Below are 16950 nucleotides of genomic sequence, written 5' to 3' on the forward strand. Positions count from 1 at the left end.
TAAGAGCTTCAGATTTAGCTCGCACTCTTCCCATATACAAATTGTTGGTACAGGTCATGTATTCAAATAAAGAGGAAAAAACATCTAAGAAAGACAGCATCGCATCTTAATATTATATAATTAATATATTTGAATTGTGTAGATATTGTTTTAATTGTTGAAATATATAATAGATACCGCACAGTCGAGCTTTTGAACTACGAATTTATATTGATGAACTCTTCTTAAATGTATTTTTGTGCATAATATTATATATTATTATATGTATAATTGTGTTTGGCTCACACGTTTTTCGGTAGCCGATGAGACTTTCACCGGAACACCTCTCAGCCGCTCACTATACAGAATAAGGTGGGGGCGAGCGGTGGCACACGATTATAATATGATTATTAACGAAAAAATTAAAAAATATATGACGATACGTGCAGCAGCCGCGCGCACGTATACGACGAGGGTTGGTTACGAAGGAGTATACTGATATAATACTATAATATACAATACAGTACACACGTGCATTATACGATAATTATTATTATTATCGTAGTATAATATATTATGTAACGTGTATATATACATATATAAACGGTCTTTGTATAGGTAGCTCATCTGTGTCCGCTGCAGTGTATCTACCCACACGACATTATAATATATATACCTAAGTATAATACCTATGTATATACGCTATATTGTACGTTTGTCCGTTCAAAGTCCGAGTATACACGTATAATAATAATAATATGCTCGCTACGTATTATTATATATCGTGTCTGTGTGCGTATGTATCCGCCGCTGCCACTGCGAAGACTTAAACGCGCGCGGTGGGCAGTGGCGGTACTGGTGGCGGCACAAGGATTTGCGGGGAAGAACGCGGCGGCCGTTGACGGGGTGGAGGGTGGTTGAATGATCCGTAGTCGCACACGGGGGAGGTGGCGGGGTCACAACAAACCAGACTTGGGTGTACGTAGCGCTTATATATACAACTACGATCGCCGCGGCCGCCGTATCCATTACACCATTATGCTAATATTTTCAACATCGTTTTCATTTGTAAAGTAACCAAATGAAATGCGAGATAAAACGTACTCGTCGCGCGTATTTATATACAATAATATTATATATCTGTGTCTGTGCGTGTGTCTGCTAATATACGCGCCCGCGTGCGCGTGTGTGAGTGTGTGTGTAATATTATAATGTGCAGTGTACAGCGCTGCAAGAGAGCGCGCTCGCGCGTGGTTCAATGAGCTTGTGGCCCCGAGGAGACAAAGACCGACTGCAGGACATGGGTGCACCCCGCGTGTGAGTTGAAACGAGACCGACCGTTGTCGTATTGTTTTTATATATTTCTTTTATATATATAATATATATTATAAGTACGCACCGCGGTACACGCGCAACGGGTATTTATATATATATATATGCATGCACATTACACACACATACACACACATACACACACATACACACAATCGCATATAATATGTAATCCCGACTTGGAGATAAGTATGTGTATATAAGTTCGCGGTTCACGGTTGTGTGTTTTTTTACCTATTCTTTCGTTTCGTTTTGCCCAAGGGGCGCCGCGCGTTCTATCGTCTCCGTCGTTTTTTATATAATAATAATAATAATACGTGTTTTCAATGTGTATTTTTATTATTGTTGTTTTTATTATTATTATTATAATGCCATGCTACAGCGGGTGCTGTAGTGTATTATAATATTATATATTAATATACATAATATGTGGGGAATGAGGGACATTTGAAAATGCCCATTTCTTTTTTTTTATTCGTTCGTGATCAACAATTGACAGCACCGGAGAACGCGGCGTCCAACTTTTCTCTACGTACCTATGTTATATTATGTAGTACTATAATATTCCCGTCGTCGTTATAATAATAATAATAATAGATCTCGGCATTATAGTATAATATAGAACCCGTAGAAATCGATTAAATTCGTGTTCGTGTAATTTATCGAAATGCACGTATACTTTTTTTTTCATCAATTTTAATTTACCGCCACTATAATATTATTATTATTACTATTATTATAACCGTGCACCACTCGTGTTGTGTGCATCCCGTATGAAAATGGCACACGATGCATTTATATGTGTATGTGCGTGCGTGTGTATTAATAGTGAATAAAAAACAACGAAAACCGGAGGAGCGAGCGCACACCCATACACATATACATACTTACAAATACATAGGTACGTGAACAGCGCAACTAATTAAAGAATCCGCTCGCGCATATTATATTATATAGACAGATCCGATCCACGTCACTCGACGACCGTCTCTCTCGCGCCCGCGCGGACCCTGTGTGATCCAATTTATTTTTATGGCCCCGGTGCGCGCAAGTTTAAACGTAATAATGTACCTAATGAAAAAAAAAAAATAATAAAAAGAAAAAAACGAAATCGGGCTCGGCCAGTCGCGCAGTCCGATTAAATTATCAGCAATTTAGTATAAATACATTTTTTCGTTTATTTTTTTATTATTATTATTATTTAATTTTTTTTCTCTATAGGTATACATATATATTCTACTACTACACTACTACTACAACTACTCATTCCTGTACTACTGCGACGACATACCGGCGGCAGCGTACATATAATGCAATTTGAGTTTCAAGCACGTTTTCTGTTCGCGCGTGGTCTATAATCGTGATTCTGTGTGTCGTGTGATATTATATATATTAATATAGCTAGGGAATTTGTTAATTTTTTCCCAAACGGCTCACATATAAATACATAATATTATACAACGGTATATTTACTAGCCCCGTCGGTTATCTTCTGGTTTTTTTTTAACCCTACCCTCCTCCCAATGGATGTTTACCACTCTCTTCTTTCCACGTGTCAGACTTGTCGTTTTCGACACCGACGTATACACACGCACGCACTGCAAGTGGTGACAGATTTTCGAGTGTACCTTCCCCACCCCCACGCACACCTTTATATGCTTTAGAGCTGGTAGGCCCCTCGCGAGCGCGCGCGCGCACTCGATACGTCCCGCGGCGAAGGACAATGATCAGGTGTTGTGTTCGCCCATCAGGCGGTCGTCGTCATGTAGTCGTCGCAGCTCTCGTGTTTTCTGCGTATTTTCATTATTCTATACGCACACGCTATTATTCTTATTTTTGGTCGGGTCCTTCGAGTTTTCTTTTATTGTTCATTATACTTATTTTTTTTTCACGTTCATTTGTCCGGGTTACATTACGAGCTTGTTGTGCGATGTGCGTGTGTCGCACATTATATACATCTAGTAGTGGATTTACGTCAAAAAGAGCCGCGAATAGCGCTCAAAGACCCGCGGCAACTGGACCTATCTCAGTCTCCTGCTCTGTGTATATTATTAATCCTTTCCCCGACGATCGCAGGACACCGCCACTTTATGCACAACTGCCACTACACAATTAATTGTTAACATGTATTATATTCATTACACGCACGTTGCTGTCACTTGTGTCACTACACATACATCACACAGATAATCTATATTGATTATTGAATATTGATGTATAGTGTATATAGTTTGAAATGTATATATCGTTGACCATCATACAAAGTAGATACAGCCGTAGGGTCTCAGGACCACGGGAAAGCTTCAATTTTTGCATTCCAAGATGTCATTATATATTTTATACATCGAAAGTCTTACATCCCATATTCCCATATAACAATAGTCGGTCAGTCGGTGTTATAGGAGAAATAGGAATTTAATATTAGGAATGGTTGATCTCGTACGTGTATAGGTACTATTTTTGAACATAACTAACCTTCACTGGAAACGGGTACGATTTATTTATTATTGTACATTTTTGAATCACTTAATAGTTAATACGTATATTTACTACAGTAAATAAATATATACATAAACAGTATGCGCTGTACGGGTCACACGAATATAAATAAGTAATTATATTGTCCATTGCAGTAAAACAATATTTGCAAATGTGTACAACACCACCATAAATTATTATTGGTTCGTGGCGTAAAATATTGCTTGGCAAAATATTCGGTATGACGGTCACGTATAAGAGGTGTACTGATGGAGTTGAAACATCCGTTTTGTATATTATTACTATTATTATTATGGTTTTCTCACAATGATCGTGTGAACAGAGGCGTACGGAAACTAGAAAGAAAAAAAACGTTTTGTCGCTTCGAATATATAATATGTCCATATATATATAGATAATGACGTGTGTGTACGACGGACGGACAGTATTTAAATATTATTATTCAACTCAATCGATATTTTACCAAGTCGTGCGCGTGCGCGTGAGCTCGTGCGTCCGCAGCATTACATATCAACAGGTTTTATAATCGCGTCGATAACGATCAGAAACATCGCGCGCAGTTTACGTTGATCGATTATCGATACGATATTATAAACACTAGGTAACCATAATACCTATATACAATATATATATATATATATATATATATATATATATATAAAGTGGCATAATATACCAACAATATCAATTTTTATTTACTATTATTTTTATGAAATAAAAAAAACTTTTTTCTGACAATTTGTGCACATAAATCACAATGTACATGTTTAATATACTATATTGCTAATACCTACATAGTGTATAGTATACGCCGTAGTAATAATTTTTCCTGGACATATTTCATTCATGCGTACATAATATCGAACACGCGCGTCCTCACAAGATGTATAATTTATACCTGGTGGACTTTTTTCGTACATATATATAATATTATGATACACTCAATTTATCGTAATATATATTATAATTAATAATAATATCATATAAACGATTCGCCGCCCCCGACATAAGTATCCGAAACATTATATATTTATAATATATAGAATACATGAAAAACAGTATAAAACGGCGATTCCGACTAGAAATACTGTATAATTGGTCTAAAATTAAATTACACTTATGACCTGTGTCTTAATAAATAATTAATTATTCTATGAATAATTCCTAATCGCGACAAGTGTAGCGACGGCGACGGAGTTGTTGAACTTCGCGATATTTACGATTTATATATTATTATTATTATTATTATTATTATACGCGCTTTATGGACGCCAGTGTGCAGTAACGTGTATTATATTATGTAATATGTAAGTATATATTATAGTTTTACAACCGTACGATGATAGTAACTTACTACTATATATTATATTATAGCGAACATATTATGATATATATGATATATATCATTACCTTTATATACTTGTATAATGTAATATAATATAATTTACTGTAAATTGTAATTATATAACATTCCCGTAGATCAGCGTGTGTGTTATAAACACATTATTATTATTATTATTATTTGTATCTGTATAGGACCTACTATACGAATGATAAACCAGTAAGGGTTTCAAAATTGATTTTTAATCTTCTCGTTTTATTGCAATGCACTTATAATATTATTTATTATATAAATATTATATAAATGCGCTTGCAATATGATTGCACCGGATACTTCATTTGGAGATCGAGACACTCCCTAACAATAATATTAACACTGGCATGTATAGAAACAAAATGCATTTTAATTTACAATACTGATAGACATAATATAATAATATACAATACATTGTGCAACAAATGGTAGGAAATTGTAAAAAGAAAATAATGCTTACTCAACAAATCGTGGTTTTGTGTTAAAGATCTTAAATTAAATATAATAAATAATTTTTTGCATACATCTATGATTTAGAATGTTTTTAATCGTAATTTTGATCAAGAACTGTCCATATCATCTTCGGTCTCGCAATCGGAACGCCAATATGATTTCCTTGGACTCGAGTCGATCACTTCTTGTTTAACCGTCGACTCGTGCTCGATATGGTGTTGATGGTTACGTTGGTGGTGGTGCTGCTGTTGCTGTGTAGATGACACGGTCGCACGGTTGACGAACGGTTGCTGAGGTGGTACGTCTATCAACACTGCTGGTTGATTAGACACAGAAAAGCTTCCGAGATCGGGGGTCGTCGAGGTGAACGGGTACATAGCACCCGAGGGATGATGTGGCAATTCATCGAATTTTATCCGGGATACAAGCTGCAGAATGCCGATTTTAAAGTTGATCTTTTGCTTTTCATTCATCGATTTGATGGTAGGTAACAACGAAACCATGAAAGATAAGTCGCCATCCAATCGGCACAGCGCGCTTGCGGCTGTCTTACCCGCAAAGTTGTTGAGTAAGTCGACTTGCTGTTGCACATCCGGTTGCAGATTTTCTGATCTTTCATCTATTTCTGGGGCGACTGAGGGCGTCACCACAGCCGCCGGTTGCAAGTTCCGAGACGAGCCTTCGCCAAGCGTGTTTTTACGTATTTTCTTTCTCTGTACTGGTACACTGCCACCACCAGAATTTGAGTCTTGAATGAATGGTAATAGAAATTGTAAGTGATCGTACAGATAGTACTTTTTCCGGTGTTCGGGGAGACACTGGGATTTTCTCGGTTTTTTGCCCTTGACGTCTTTAACGAACGAGTCTTTGATGTTTGTCCACTTTTTCTTGACATCGGACACTGTAGTGTGGAAAAATCGAACGATATATCAAATTAGGTGGATACAATAATAAAGATACAAGAACAAAATATGATGAAATTATATTATATATTATTTGTTTACCTCTACTACGTTTATCGAAACCGTTAAGTGTGTGCCAATCCGAGTAAAGGTTTTCAGCGATCACTGTCCACGTGCTGGTCAGAATTTCCTTGTTGAGGTGGTTCATGTCAGTCGCGTCCCATATGCACGACCGCTTTCGTACTTCATTTATTAGTTTTTCCGTGAAATAAACCATAATTATGTCGTTTGACCGGAGGTTATTATTATAGGTGGAGGATTTTTACGGCCAATAATACCCTGTACCGGTTGTTGTATCGCAGTATTATACAATATTACAATAAACTCGATGACGTTTTACGACTACCTCGGTGATGTAAATTATTAACGATCACGACGATAACGATGATGATGACAATAATGATATGCGAAGACAGTGACACAGTAAACGTGCGTGCGCATAGACTCGTGTTTGACTGATGACTGCAGTGCTAAGTCGTCTGTCGCCGTACGGTACGAACCGAGCGAAACGGTGACGTGCGGGGCACCGGTATCCGCCGGACGGGCGCCTCGTCGATCGATAAAATGTTCTAACAACAACAATATAATAATAACACCGAATATAAACGGCCGCCGCCGATGCTCGGGAGGGTCCAACGTTTTAGGAATAGGAAATGACGTGCTGATGCGGTGGTGGACGGTTCCGGCCCGGTCGTGCGGCTTGGCGGGGCAAGTGGAAAACGCTCGTTGCGGCGGCCGGTTTGACCGGGTCGCTACGGCGGATGCCCGCGTTAAAAACATCCGCCCGGTCGATTCGTCGCTCGTCTACCACCGCCGCCGACCCCGTCGGTGATGCGCGCTCCACACCGGCGGCCAGTGGTACCAAACTTGCGCGCGGCACCCACGGCGCGGTCCGCGACCGGTGCAATCGGGACGGCTATGCCAACCCATGGTGACACGCTGTCCACGTCTTCAGCTATGTCCGCGATCGGCTACCGCTTACGCGATACGCGGTACGGGTTGTGCGTATAAACTCTGTCCCTCCCTCCCTCCCTTTATAACCACCCACTCCAACACGTGCGAAATAGTAAAAACACTATGCGACCCGATCGACGAAGTTTAATAAAATATCGATATATTATTAACATTAATATTAAATTAGTGTAATTTAATGATATTATAAGCACGCGCATAAATAGAGAAATTAATTCCTAGAATATTCAACCGACAGTGACAGATAGTGGACAACGAATGCTGCTGCTTTTATATCATTACTATCGTATTTATGCTTTATTTACCGTCGGTCAACAAAAATTTCATAAAATCATTGAGTGACTAAAATGAAATCGATTTATGGTTTGAAAAAGGGTGAACAAATAAATAAAATAAAATTGGTTTGGAGAAAAATATTGCTAACCTTATAGAAATAACCAAACCCTTCAATGCACCAGACAATTCACCACTCAATACACACTCCTCAAACTGTATAAGTACGACTCTGCGTCGCCACTTATAGTTTTCACATAATTTTACTATAGTTACCTTACCACTCCGAGATATACTCACACACGTATTACAGAAATTCGATATTCGAACAGGATTAAAATTATATTTATAGTTACCGTCGTAGTTGGAAACATGCGGTGGTGCGGTCCATTACCTTCCATTGCGTTCCTCCCACTTAATTTATACCTCTTAATCTATATACCTACGGACACATTATATAAGTATCTATATATGTATATAATTCCTTATGAGTTTGATTACATTTTTCTCGTTAACTTCTCTTGCCAATTCGTCAACAATATTACAATTAATATTTGTTTTCTACAAACATCTAATCTTAACCTAATATTATAATATACTACTACCTACATAACCACATCATAAACTAATATTTCAAACTTATTTCATATCCTGCAATAAAATGTATTACTTAAAAAAAAAACCGATTATATCTATCTCTTCTACACTATATATTATTATAATTCATCGAATATAAATTATAATTTAATTATAAACATTGTTACTTTGTAATGTATTTAAATAATATTATTTTCAAATGACTTCTGCTCGTTCAATTAATTAAAAATATAATATCATCATCATTCACTCACTTTGTATTTTATATTATATGATAATAATAAGGTATAGTGTATATGCTGACGTTTAATGTAACTTTCTCTACGAATTGTCGGAAGTCTGAATGTGTTTTTATCTTCTTTTAATATAAAAGTATATAGGTAGTAATATAAAGCTGGTACGAGCGTATTGGAATTTTTCATATTATATACATAAACACATTATATGCAGCACATTCTTCGATATTATACGACGACGATAATATTAAAATGTGTGTGTGTAAAACACGATTTAGGAATATATTTTGTAACGATCGTCGTTCAACACAGCAAGACGATGAGGTGGATATTTGCGAGGCGTTCGGTGTAGGCAAAACCACAACGTGCTCGCGTTTAATGTCGCCCGGACGGCGGTGGCATAATATTCTAATATTTTTATTTATCGCTATCGTTTACCCATTACAATAATAATAATAATAATAAAAATAATATTGTCCGGGCGAGTGAGAAGAATCGCCTTTATAAGCAGCACATTATTACAATATCATTATACCACGCCGCCTTTACGTGCCCGATCACCGTTGTTGAGACTATCGCCGCCACCGCCGTAAATGTGTCGTCGTCGACGGCTCCGGGTCGAATCGTGCGACCATTATTGTCACCTGAGCTCGCAGCAATAGTAACGAACGACATACGTTATATTATTATTGTTGTTATTGTTGTAACGCATATATGTGCGTGTGTGGGTATATACAGGTACCTATCCGAGGGCCGTAGCGGAAGGAAAAAAATAAAACGTTAAGAAACGGAAAAAATAGAAATAACTTCGATAATATATATGCAAGTATAGGTAGGTAGAGAATAGAAACGGCGGCTGGCGCACGACGGCGGCAAAGAATATAATATGCAGGATAGAGATAGGTCCACGGCAGGGGGGATTCGCCTGTTATGTATATACACTTATTCTATTCTCTCATTTAAATAATATATACTATAGGTATTAGGTATATATACATAAACGCACGTTGTATATAAACGAGGACACGACGACGACACCTTGCGTTGGAGATGGTTTTTTTTTCGCCGTTCGTGAAATTCAAATAACGGCTAACTCTTCTCGCCCGGCGAGACAACTGCTGCAGCTATTATCACGTTCTGACCCGCGACGCCGCATTTATAATGTGCTGTGCGCGTCGACTATATAATATAATAATACTATATATATATATATATGTAGTTTTTTGTGTTTTTATACCGTATATATTGTTGTAAAACGAGTATATAATATATAGCTCGCAGTATGATAATATAATATTGTATTTTCTTATTGCGAAGAGATGAGTAAATAATATTATATTTATATACGCGCGTATGCACGACGCGAGGAATTTCGATTCGTTTTTCTCTTCTCTTCTACTTGTGTACACTCTCATTCAACTTTTCGACCGGAATGTCAGATCGACGACTTTACGCGTATATCATATACACAATCACACACACACACACATGTATTTATTATATATATTTAATTTTTGTAAGTTATGATAATTTTAATAAAATTAATAATAATAATAAATTTACGGTATAATAAATTCGACCTGAGCCGTGTGATTAGCCCATCCTGGTCAAAAAGGGAGTACCTATTTTAATAATATAATATACGATCTGTGGTATACCTGTACAAAAATTTAAAATTCTGTAAGATAATCGGTTTGAGAGCTGCAATGAATGGCTACGACGTGTTACAATCCTCCCTCCGCGATATAATATTATATGCGTATAAGCTACAAATAAGTATTATCAACATATATTACAATTTAAAGCTCTTTAAAACAGTAATAAACATTAATATATCATATTATTTTTCGTCCCCACGACTTGTAGGTAGGTAGATACTAGATATATAATATATTATTCGTACAATCACTGCACGAACCACTGGCGTGTTATATCGTAATACCACGCGCTGGTTTTTTACATATTATAATATAAAGTCTGATCAAGGTAACATTAAATATCCTACTGTTTTAAATTGCATTTAAACGTGTTTTTGGTAGTACTAAGGAGATATACGCATTTTATAAAATTTTCAACACTTTCGGTGCGTGCATGAGTAACGCAATAATATGTAATTTTTATAACATTTTGATGCAAAATTTTTTCATTTTCTTTGAAACAATTAAACTACTGATTTAATTTTTATAATTTATTTCTGGACATCGAATTATGTATACAAATTTTAAATATTTAAATACTGCACAATATAATATGTACAAACGTAAATAACCGTCATTGAGAGATACGCGTCATGGATTGGTCGCCCTCCAAAGTGCGTGTTTGTTTTGCTCGTGGAACCTATAGTGATGTCTATGTACGTACGAGCACTTCTGCTATGTTTAAATACAGGTCTTGTATACTCAAAACCGTTGGACTGATGAATCTTAAAAATATACTGTGCAAACACAAACCTTCTGTGTATTATACGTTATAATAATACATCATATTATATTTTATAATAATATATAATACACACACACACACACACACACACACACACACACACACACACACACACACACACACACACACATACGCCAAGCGAGTATAGTATTATACTCGCGTTATTACGTTACATATATATTATACGACGAGGTGGCAAGGTGGCTACGGCGCGGCGCTAATCTGTCAGTCGACTTGACGTTTATTAGATGTGTTACATTTTTGTTTTATTGTTACGAGCCGTTTCGAATCGTCCTAATCGAGTGTGTTTGCCCCCCGAGTGCGGCATATAATTCCTTGTGTACTGCAGTGTATGCGTGTGTATAGTGTCGGCAACACATCTTGCACATATATACACATTACTGCAATGACGGCAACGCGAACTGGTTTGGATAATTAGCAGAAATGAAAAGAAGAGAGTAAAACCACACGCACACTGCAAGACTATGTAATAAATTATAATACGATCGACGAAACGGATTTGTTTTGTTTTTCGATAATTACGATTATATTATCAAAAAAGCCGACAACTACACTGTATTACGTTTTATATTTTTTTTCAACTCCGCTGATCCCATAAAATCATCTATCACACTCTCGTAATATGATATATATATAGGTATTATTTATTAAGTAAACGTCACATATGCGTTGCTCGTCTTATAAACATACAACATAGCTGTTAATTTGCGTATAATATGACATACAAATTTGTTTTGTTAGCTTTGACATTAGACCGAATCATGAGCATATTAAAATTGTAATATAATATTTATACTATTTTATCTTTTATAGTCATAATGACTCATAATTACAATTTCAATAAAATCCTATATGAAATGGCCGCCCCCTAGTTATTCAGTCTATTTAATGTAAAGCTAATAAGATTTAATTATTAGTTCTATTGGACATATATTTGCTATGCGTGTACGTTCGTAAGACGGAGCTGACAACACTTGCGGGTGTCGCGTCCTCTTAATGTATATATGTGTGTGTGTGTGTATTTATTTATATAATATTATATGACATTTGTCATCGCACGTATATCTCTGATAACTAGCTGTTCAATCGGTATATATACATACATCCGTACACATTATTTAACTGAAACGAACTATGGATGATAGACAAGACAAGTACTCAAAGAATATTATTAGTATGCGATTAGAGTTAATTACTGCAAGCGCGCACAGCTATATTATACGTATATTATATTGTTATTGTAATATATTGTATTATTATTATAATATACCAAATATACGTTGCAGTATTAAGTTGGCCAACGTATACTGATGACGATGATAATAATATTATTACATTAGATATATCGTGTTTGATGTATAATAGCCGGTACTATATTATTATATTATTATTACTGTAAATTATTCTTTATCGGATGTACACAATAATCTCCCTGTGCTACGCCGGCTCGAGAGAGAAAAACTGCGTGCAGCTAGTGCACGTCATCACGTCTTTAATATATAAGCGTGTATATTATCATCATATTATACTCCAATATATCGTATCGTACGATCTTCTAAAAGAAACGAAGAGTCAACGATATGTAATTTCGATCGTTCTCAAAATGTCTAATATTTTATATAATATACATGTACCTATCTATTGATGTATGTACACCCAGATGCCTCAATGTTTATATTATAAACAAGTATCAGGTGATCCATTTAATGTATGAGACATTCATTATTTAAAAAAATAATTTTCACAATTTTTTATCATTGTTATTTTTAAATATGTATTATTCTATTGATCGAATTTTAAAATAGTAGTTTATAACTTAACAATTATTTGAAGTTTAGATGAGTTGATTTCTAAAGTTTTTTTTGTGCATTCAATACACGGCCTTTTGCAATATTCTCAAGATTTTATATGTAATATATAGATAGGTACATATACATCACATTCATGTCTTGGGTTTTTATTTTTACTACAAGTGCACAAATCATGAAAAAATAACTTAATAGCAGTGACCAAACATATATATTACAGTTTGTAGCTGACGACCACACGGGGTCGCCGATTGTTTTAAATGTTTTAATACACGCGTAGTACAATAATAATAATAATAAGCGTTGTCGTCTTCCTATACCTTACCTATATATATATAATAAAGTTAATAAAAATCATTCCGAGATTGGCCATAAGCCACTGTGGCAATAATAATATATGTCTTTGAAGCCGTGACCAATCGATTACAACCGCGCAACGGCAGCGAATTGTTGAATGCTCGGAGTTTCGCTCATTCGATCGCCGCGGTCGTCATATGCTATCGGCGCATTACAGAAATATAATAATTATATTCTTCTTTTTTTTTTATGGAACTCGCGCGTAAACTGCACATACCTAATAATAATATAATATATTAATATGTACAATAACATTACGCATATACCTATATGCGTTATATTATGTATAAGATATATAAATATAGTATAATCAATGTCGATAGATACTATAGAATATGATATAATATGCACTCGCGTTTATAATTTTTTTTCTCGATTTTTTCGATTGCTAGTTGTCCGATTAATGTGGCTTTTTTTATACATATATGTACATAAAAGTGCGGTCGAAAAGCGACACCTGTGTATAATTTATATAAAATAACTCGGTAAAGAAAAACACATAAATAAAATTTAAAAAAAAACACATATAATATACATCATCACGCGGCAACGGCGACGTCGACAACGTTGACCAATACGATGGAGCTGCGCGGTGACTACCTATCGGACCGGAAAGACGGCAATAATACGAGTGTAAAAAAAAAATACGAGCAATAATATACTTACAAATAATGCAATTGCCGTCGACGGACGTGTGTATTGGCACACGTCTCACTACAGTTTGTATAATGATGATGATTATAATAATAATAATAATAACAGTCACAATTAATAATATTAAACACTTTAAATTCGTGTCTTGCGACGACAATAATGTATAGGTATATGCACGACGACAGTCGATAATAAATTTATATTATTATTTATTATACGGAATGTGGTACATCGTATATTATTATAATATCGATTTTTATTGTTTTAATTTCATATGTGCGCGTAAGTATGCGGTTCGCGATATATTTTGGTAAATCGGAGCGACAGCATTGATGCCTCCCTAGTCCCTATGTAGTATATTATGTTATCGTGTTTATGTGGATATAACCAAAAATCGTTCGTGGCTTTTGTGGCAGATTTTGAATAATATTTATATTTAATATAATGTGCTAAACTTAAAATAAGTCTAAATAATTTGATGATAATAATAATTGTATAGTAATTTAAGTATTGTATTGCAGTAGTATCGTCATTCGTGATCATTTAAGGGCGTAATTAAGTAATTTACTTATTGTTACATTTTCTTTTGATTAATTTTTTCACCCCTGATACTATGTTAGCTGAATACTAATATATTATGTAACATAAACACATACACATATATAAATACGACATGTATAATTTCGTCAGTATAATATACGTGTATTAATAATGTAATATGTCTTTGCACTAACGAGATGACCAACAATTGTTGGAACGCGTTTCCAGTAAACACACACACACACACGCACACATATATATAAATACACGCCAGAGTATACGCATTATTACGTACCTAACTCTATACACAAAGGTTGTACTTATGCACAGATAGTATGCGTGCATCACACGTGTGTCTAGTCAGTGGTTAAAATATATTAGTATATAGGTATAAACCTACCTGTAGCGGCAACAGCAGCAACACGATGTGTATACATACCTATGCGCGTGGTCATTGTATTGTCGACGACAAAATTCGATACCTCGTTAGCATAACAAGCGTACGCCAACGAATTATTATATTATTTCGGCTGCGGGTTGTGTGTAGGAGAGACACGGTTCAATTGTCACCGACTGCAGTACATTATACAATATGTATAACGAAATATATTATATTACATCATATATGTACATATACTATTTAGGTACTCGTATCTATTAAATGACCGTGTTTTAACTAAACGTTCGCTTCGTTATCCTCCGTCGCCACTGCATATTTAGAGTATATTATACTATATATATATATAGTCGGTATATTGTTATTACAGGTACTCAGCTGCAGCTGCTGTGAGCAGCAAAACAATTAATACGTACATTTTTAATGCTTCATGAACACATAATTTTTAGTGTTATGTGTGGATGATTTAAAATAATTTTGAAAACCCCTGATTCCTATATTGTAAATATTATATAGTTTACAGTATAATATATAATTACGATCGCGATGTGGTATATATTATAATATGATACGATAACCAACTTCTAGATCAATTGACGAAATTATTTTTCTTGGAGTGTTATTGCGATTGATTTTACTTTTAATCGTCGAACCCTCTGCCAGTGTTACGGTTACTGCACGTCACCGTGCCTTCACTAGATACTGTCCAGCATACACCAATCAAATTTAAGGTTTAACTGCACTAACTGCAGTGACCGCTGCAACAGACGGTATACGCGCAGTTTGCAGAGCAGCTGCAGCAGCATTGCTTCGGCCATAATATATACGTTTAAACTTTCAACAGGACACAATATTGTGATTAATTCCCGCTTTGGTTGTAGTAGCTAGTAGGTAAATTTGTTTTATAAAGTTATTATTGGACTATTTTAGTCAAAACGATTTTTATTTCTTATTATTAAATACGACGTGCGACCTGCTATCCAGCACAATTACATATTTCTATACCGTTATGTATAATATTATAATAGCTAAGTATACACATTACGCGGGTCAACGGTTACCCTGCATTTTTAACATTTAAATAAACTTTCCAAACGAACGCGTTACAGCTGTAGGTATAGTTCTTTGATGTGTGCGATCTACAGCGACATCGTCGCCGAGTTTCAGTTCGAAAAATCGACCAACCGCCAAAACGACGTCAGATTATATATCCGTCGAGTCACGAGAAGATTCGGAGAGAACCGGTTGTACTTATAGTATATTATATATACGCAACTGATCGATTCAAAATGAATAAATTGTTGCGCACTTGTTTTATATATTACACATATATAGGTATATCTGTGTGTGATTGTATATTACGCGCATGTACCTACATAAAATATAATATTTCGAGAAGACAAGAAAACATACGATTATATATATTATACGATAATAATATTATATATTATTATATGGAGAATGTTTCGCGTATTATATATCCGCGGCGGTGGTATTCTCGCAATAAATTTCAATTACCTTCAGTAAGTATCTACTCGTGTAGGGGTAAGTACCGCCGCCGCACCACCACAGGCGGCACATAAACTTAATTGTACATTCTCGTTTTATGGTCGGCTTTCGATTTTATTTTTACTTCATCTTCCCGGCGCGAATCGCCGCACCGGCTTAGGTTATAATATTTTATTATATATATAATATATAATGTACGATGGCTACACGGCCAAGCGATTAGTCGGATTCACCCGTATAGCAATTTTTTTTTTTTTTTTAATATTCTTTTCGTCGCAACCGTCGTAATTTTCTTTTATCGCCAAACGATATCGTATTTAGCCGCGTGTCGTAGATAAGTCTCCACGTTCATTTCTTTTACCACACATAATAATATTATAACGTCGCGCGTTATGCGTTATTATGCAGGACGATATACCTTATAGTAGGTATTGCTACCTGTTGCCGCAATGCGGCGCGTTAATCGTGAAACAAATTACACCATTCGCAGCGCACAAAACTCTGCATCGTTGCAAGTATCTGATGGGTAGTAATAACAAAAAAT

General features: G+C 35.5%; 2 protein-coding genes across 3 annotated transcripts in view; one reads left to right on the forward strand and one right to left on the reverse strand.

Moving 5' to 3' along the window:
* The window catches only part of LOC113549852 (protein dachsous), a 126424-nt gene that overhangs the window by 43408 nt on the left and 66066 nt on the right, over positions 1-16950 (forward strand). The gene's annotated exons all lie outside the window — the stretch shown is intronic.
* LOC113549853 lies at positions 5614-7166 on the reverse strand. The gene is made up of 2 exons (XM_026951334.1): positions 6643-7166; positions 5614-6539 (listed from the first exon to the last, which is right to left on the reverse strand). The coding sequence occupies exons 1-2, from the start codon at positions 6815-6817 to the stop codon at positions 5746-5748; spliced, it is 969 nt and encodes a 322-aa protein (XP_026807135.1). The 5' UTR covers positions 6818-7166; the 3' UTR covers positions 5614-5745.

Source organism: Rhopalosiphum maidis, chromosome 1 (genome assembly GCF_003676215.2).
Source record: "Rhopalosiphum maidis isolate BTI-1 chromosome 1, ASM367621v3, whole genome shotgun sequence".
NCBI lineage: Eukaryota > Metazoa > Arthropoda > Insecta > Hemiptera > Aphididae > Rhopalosiphum > Rhopalosiphum maidis.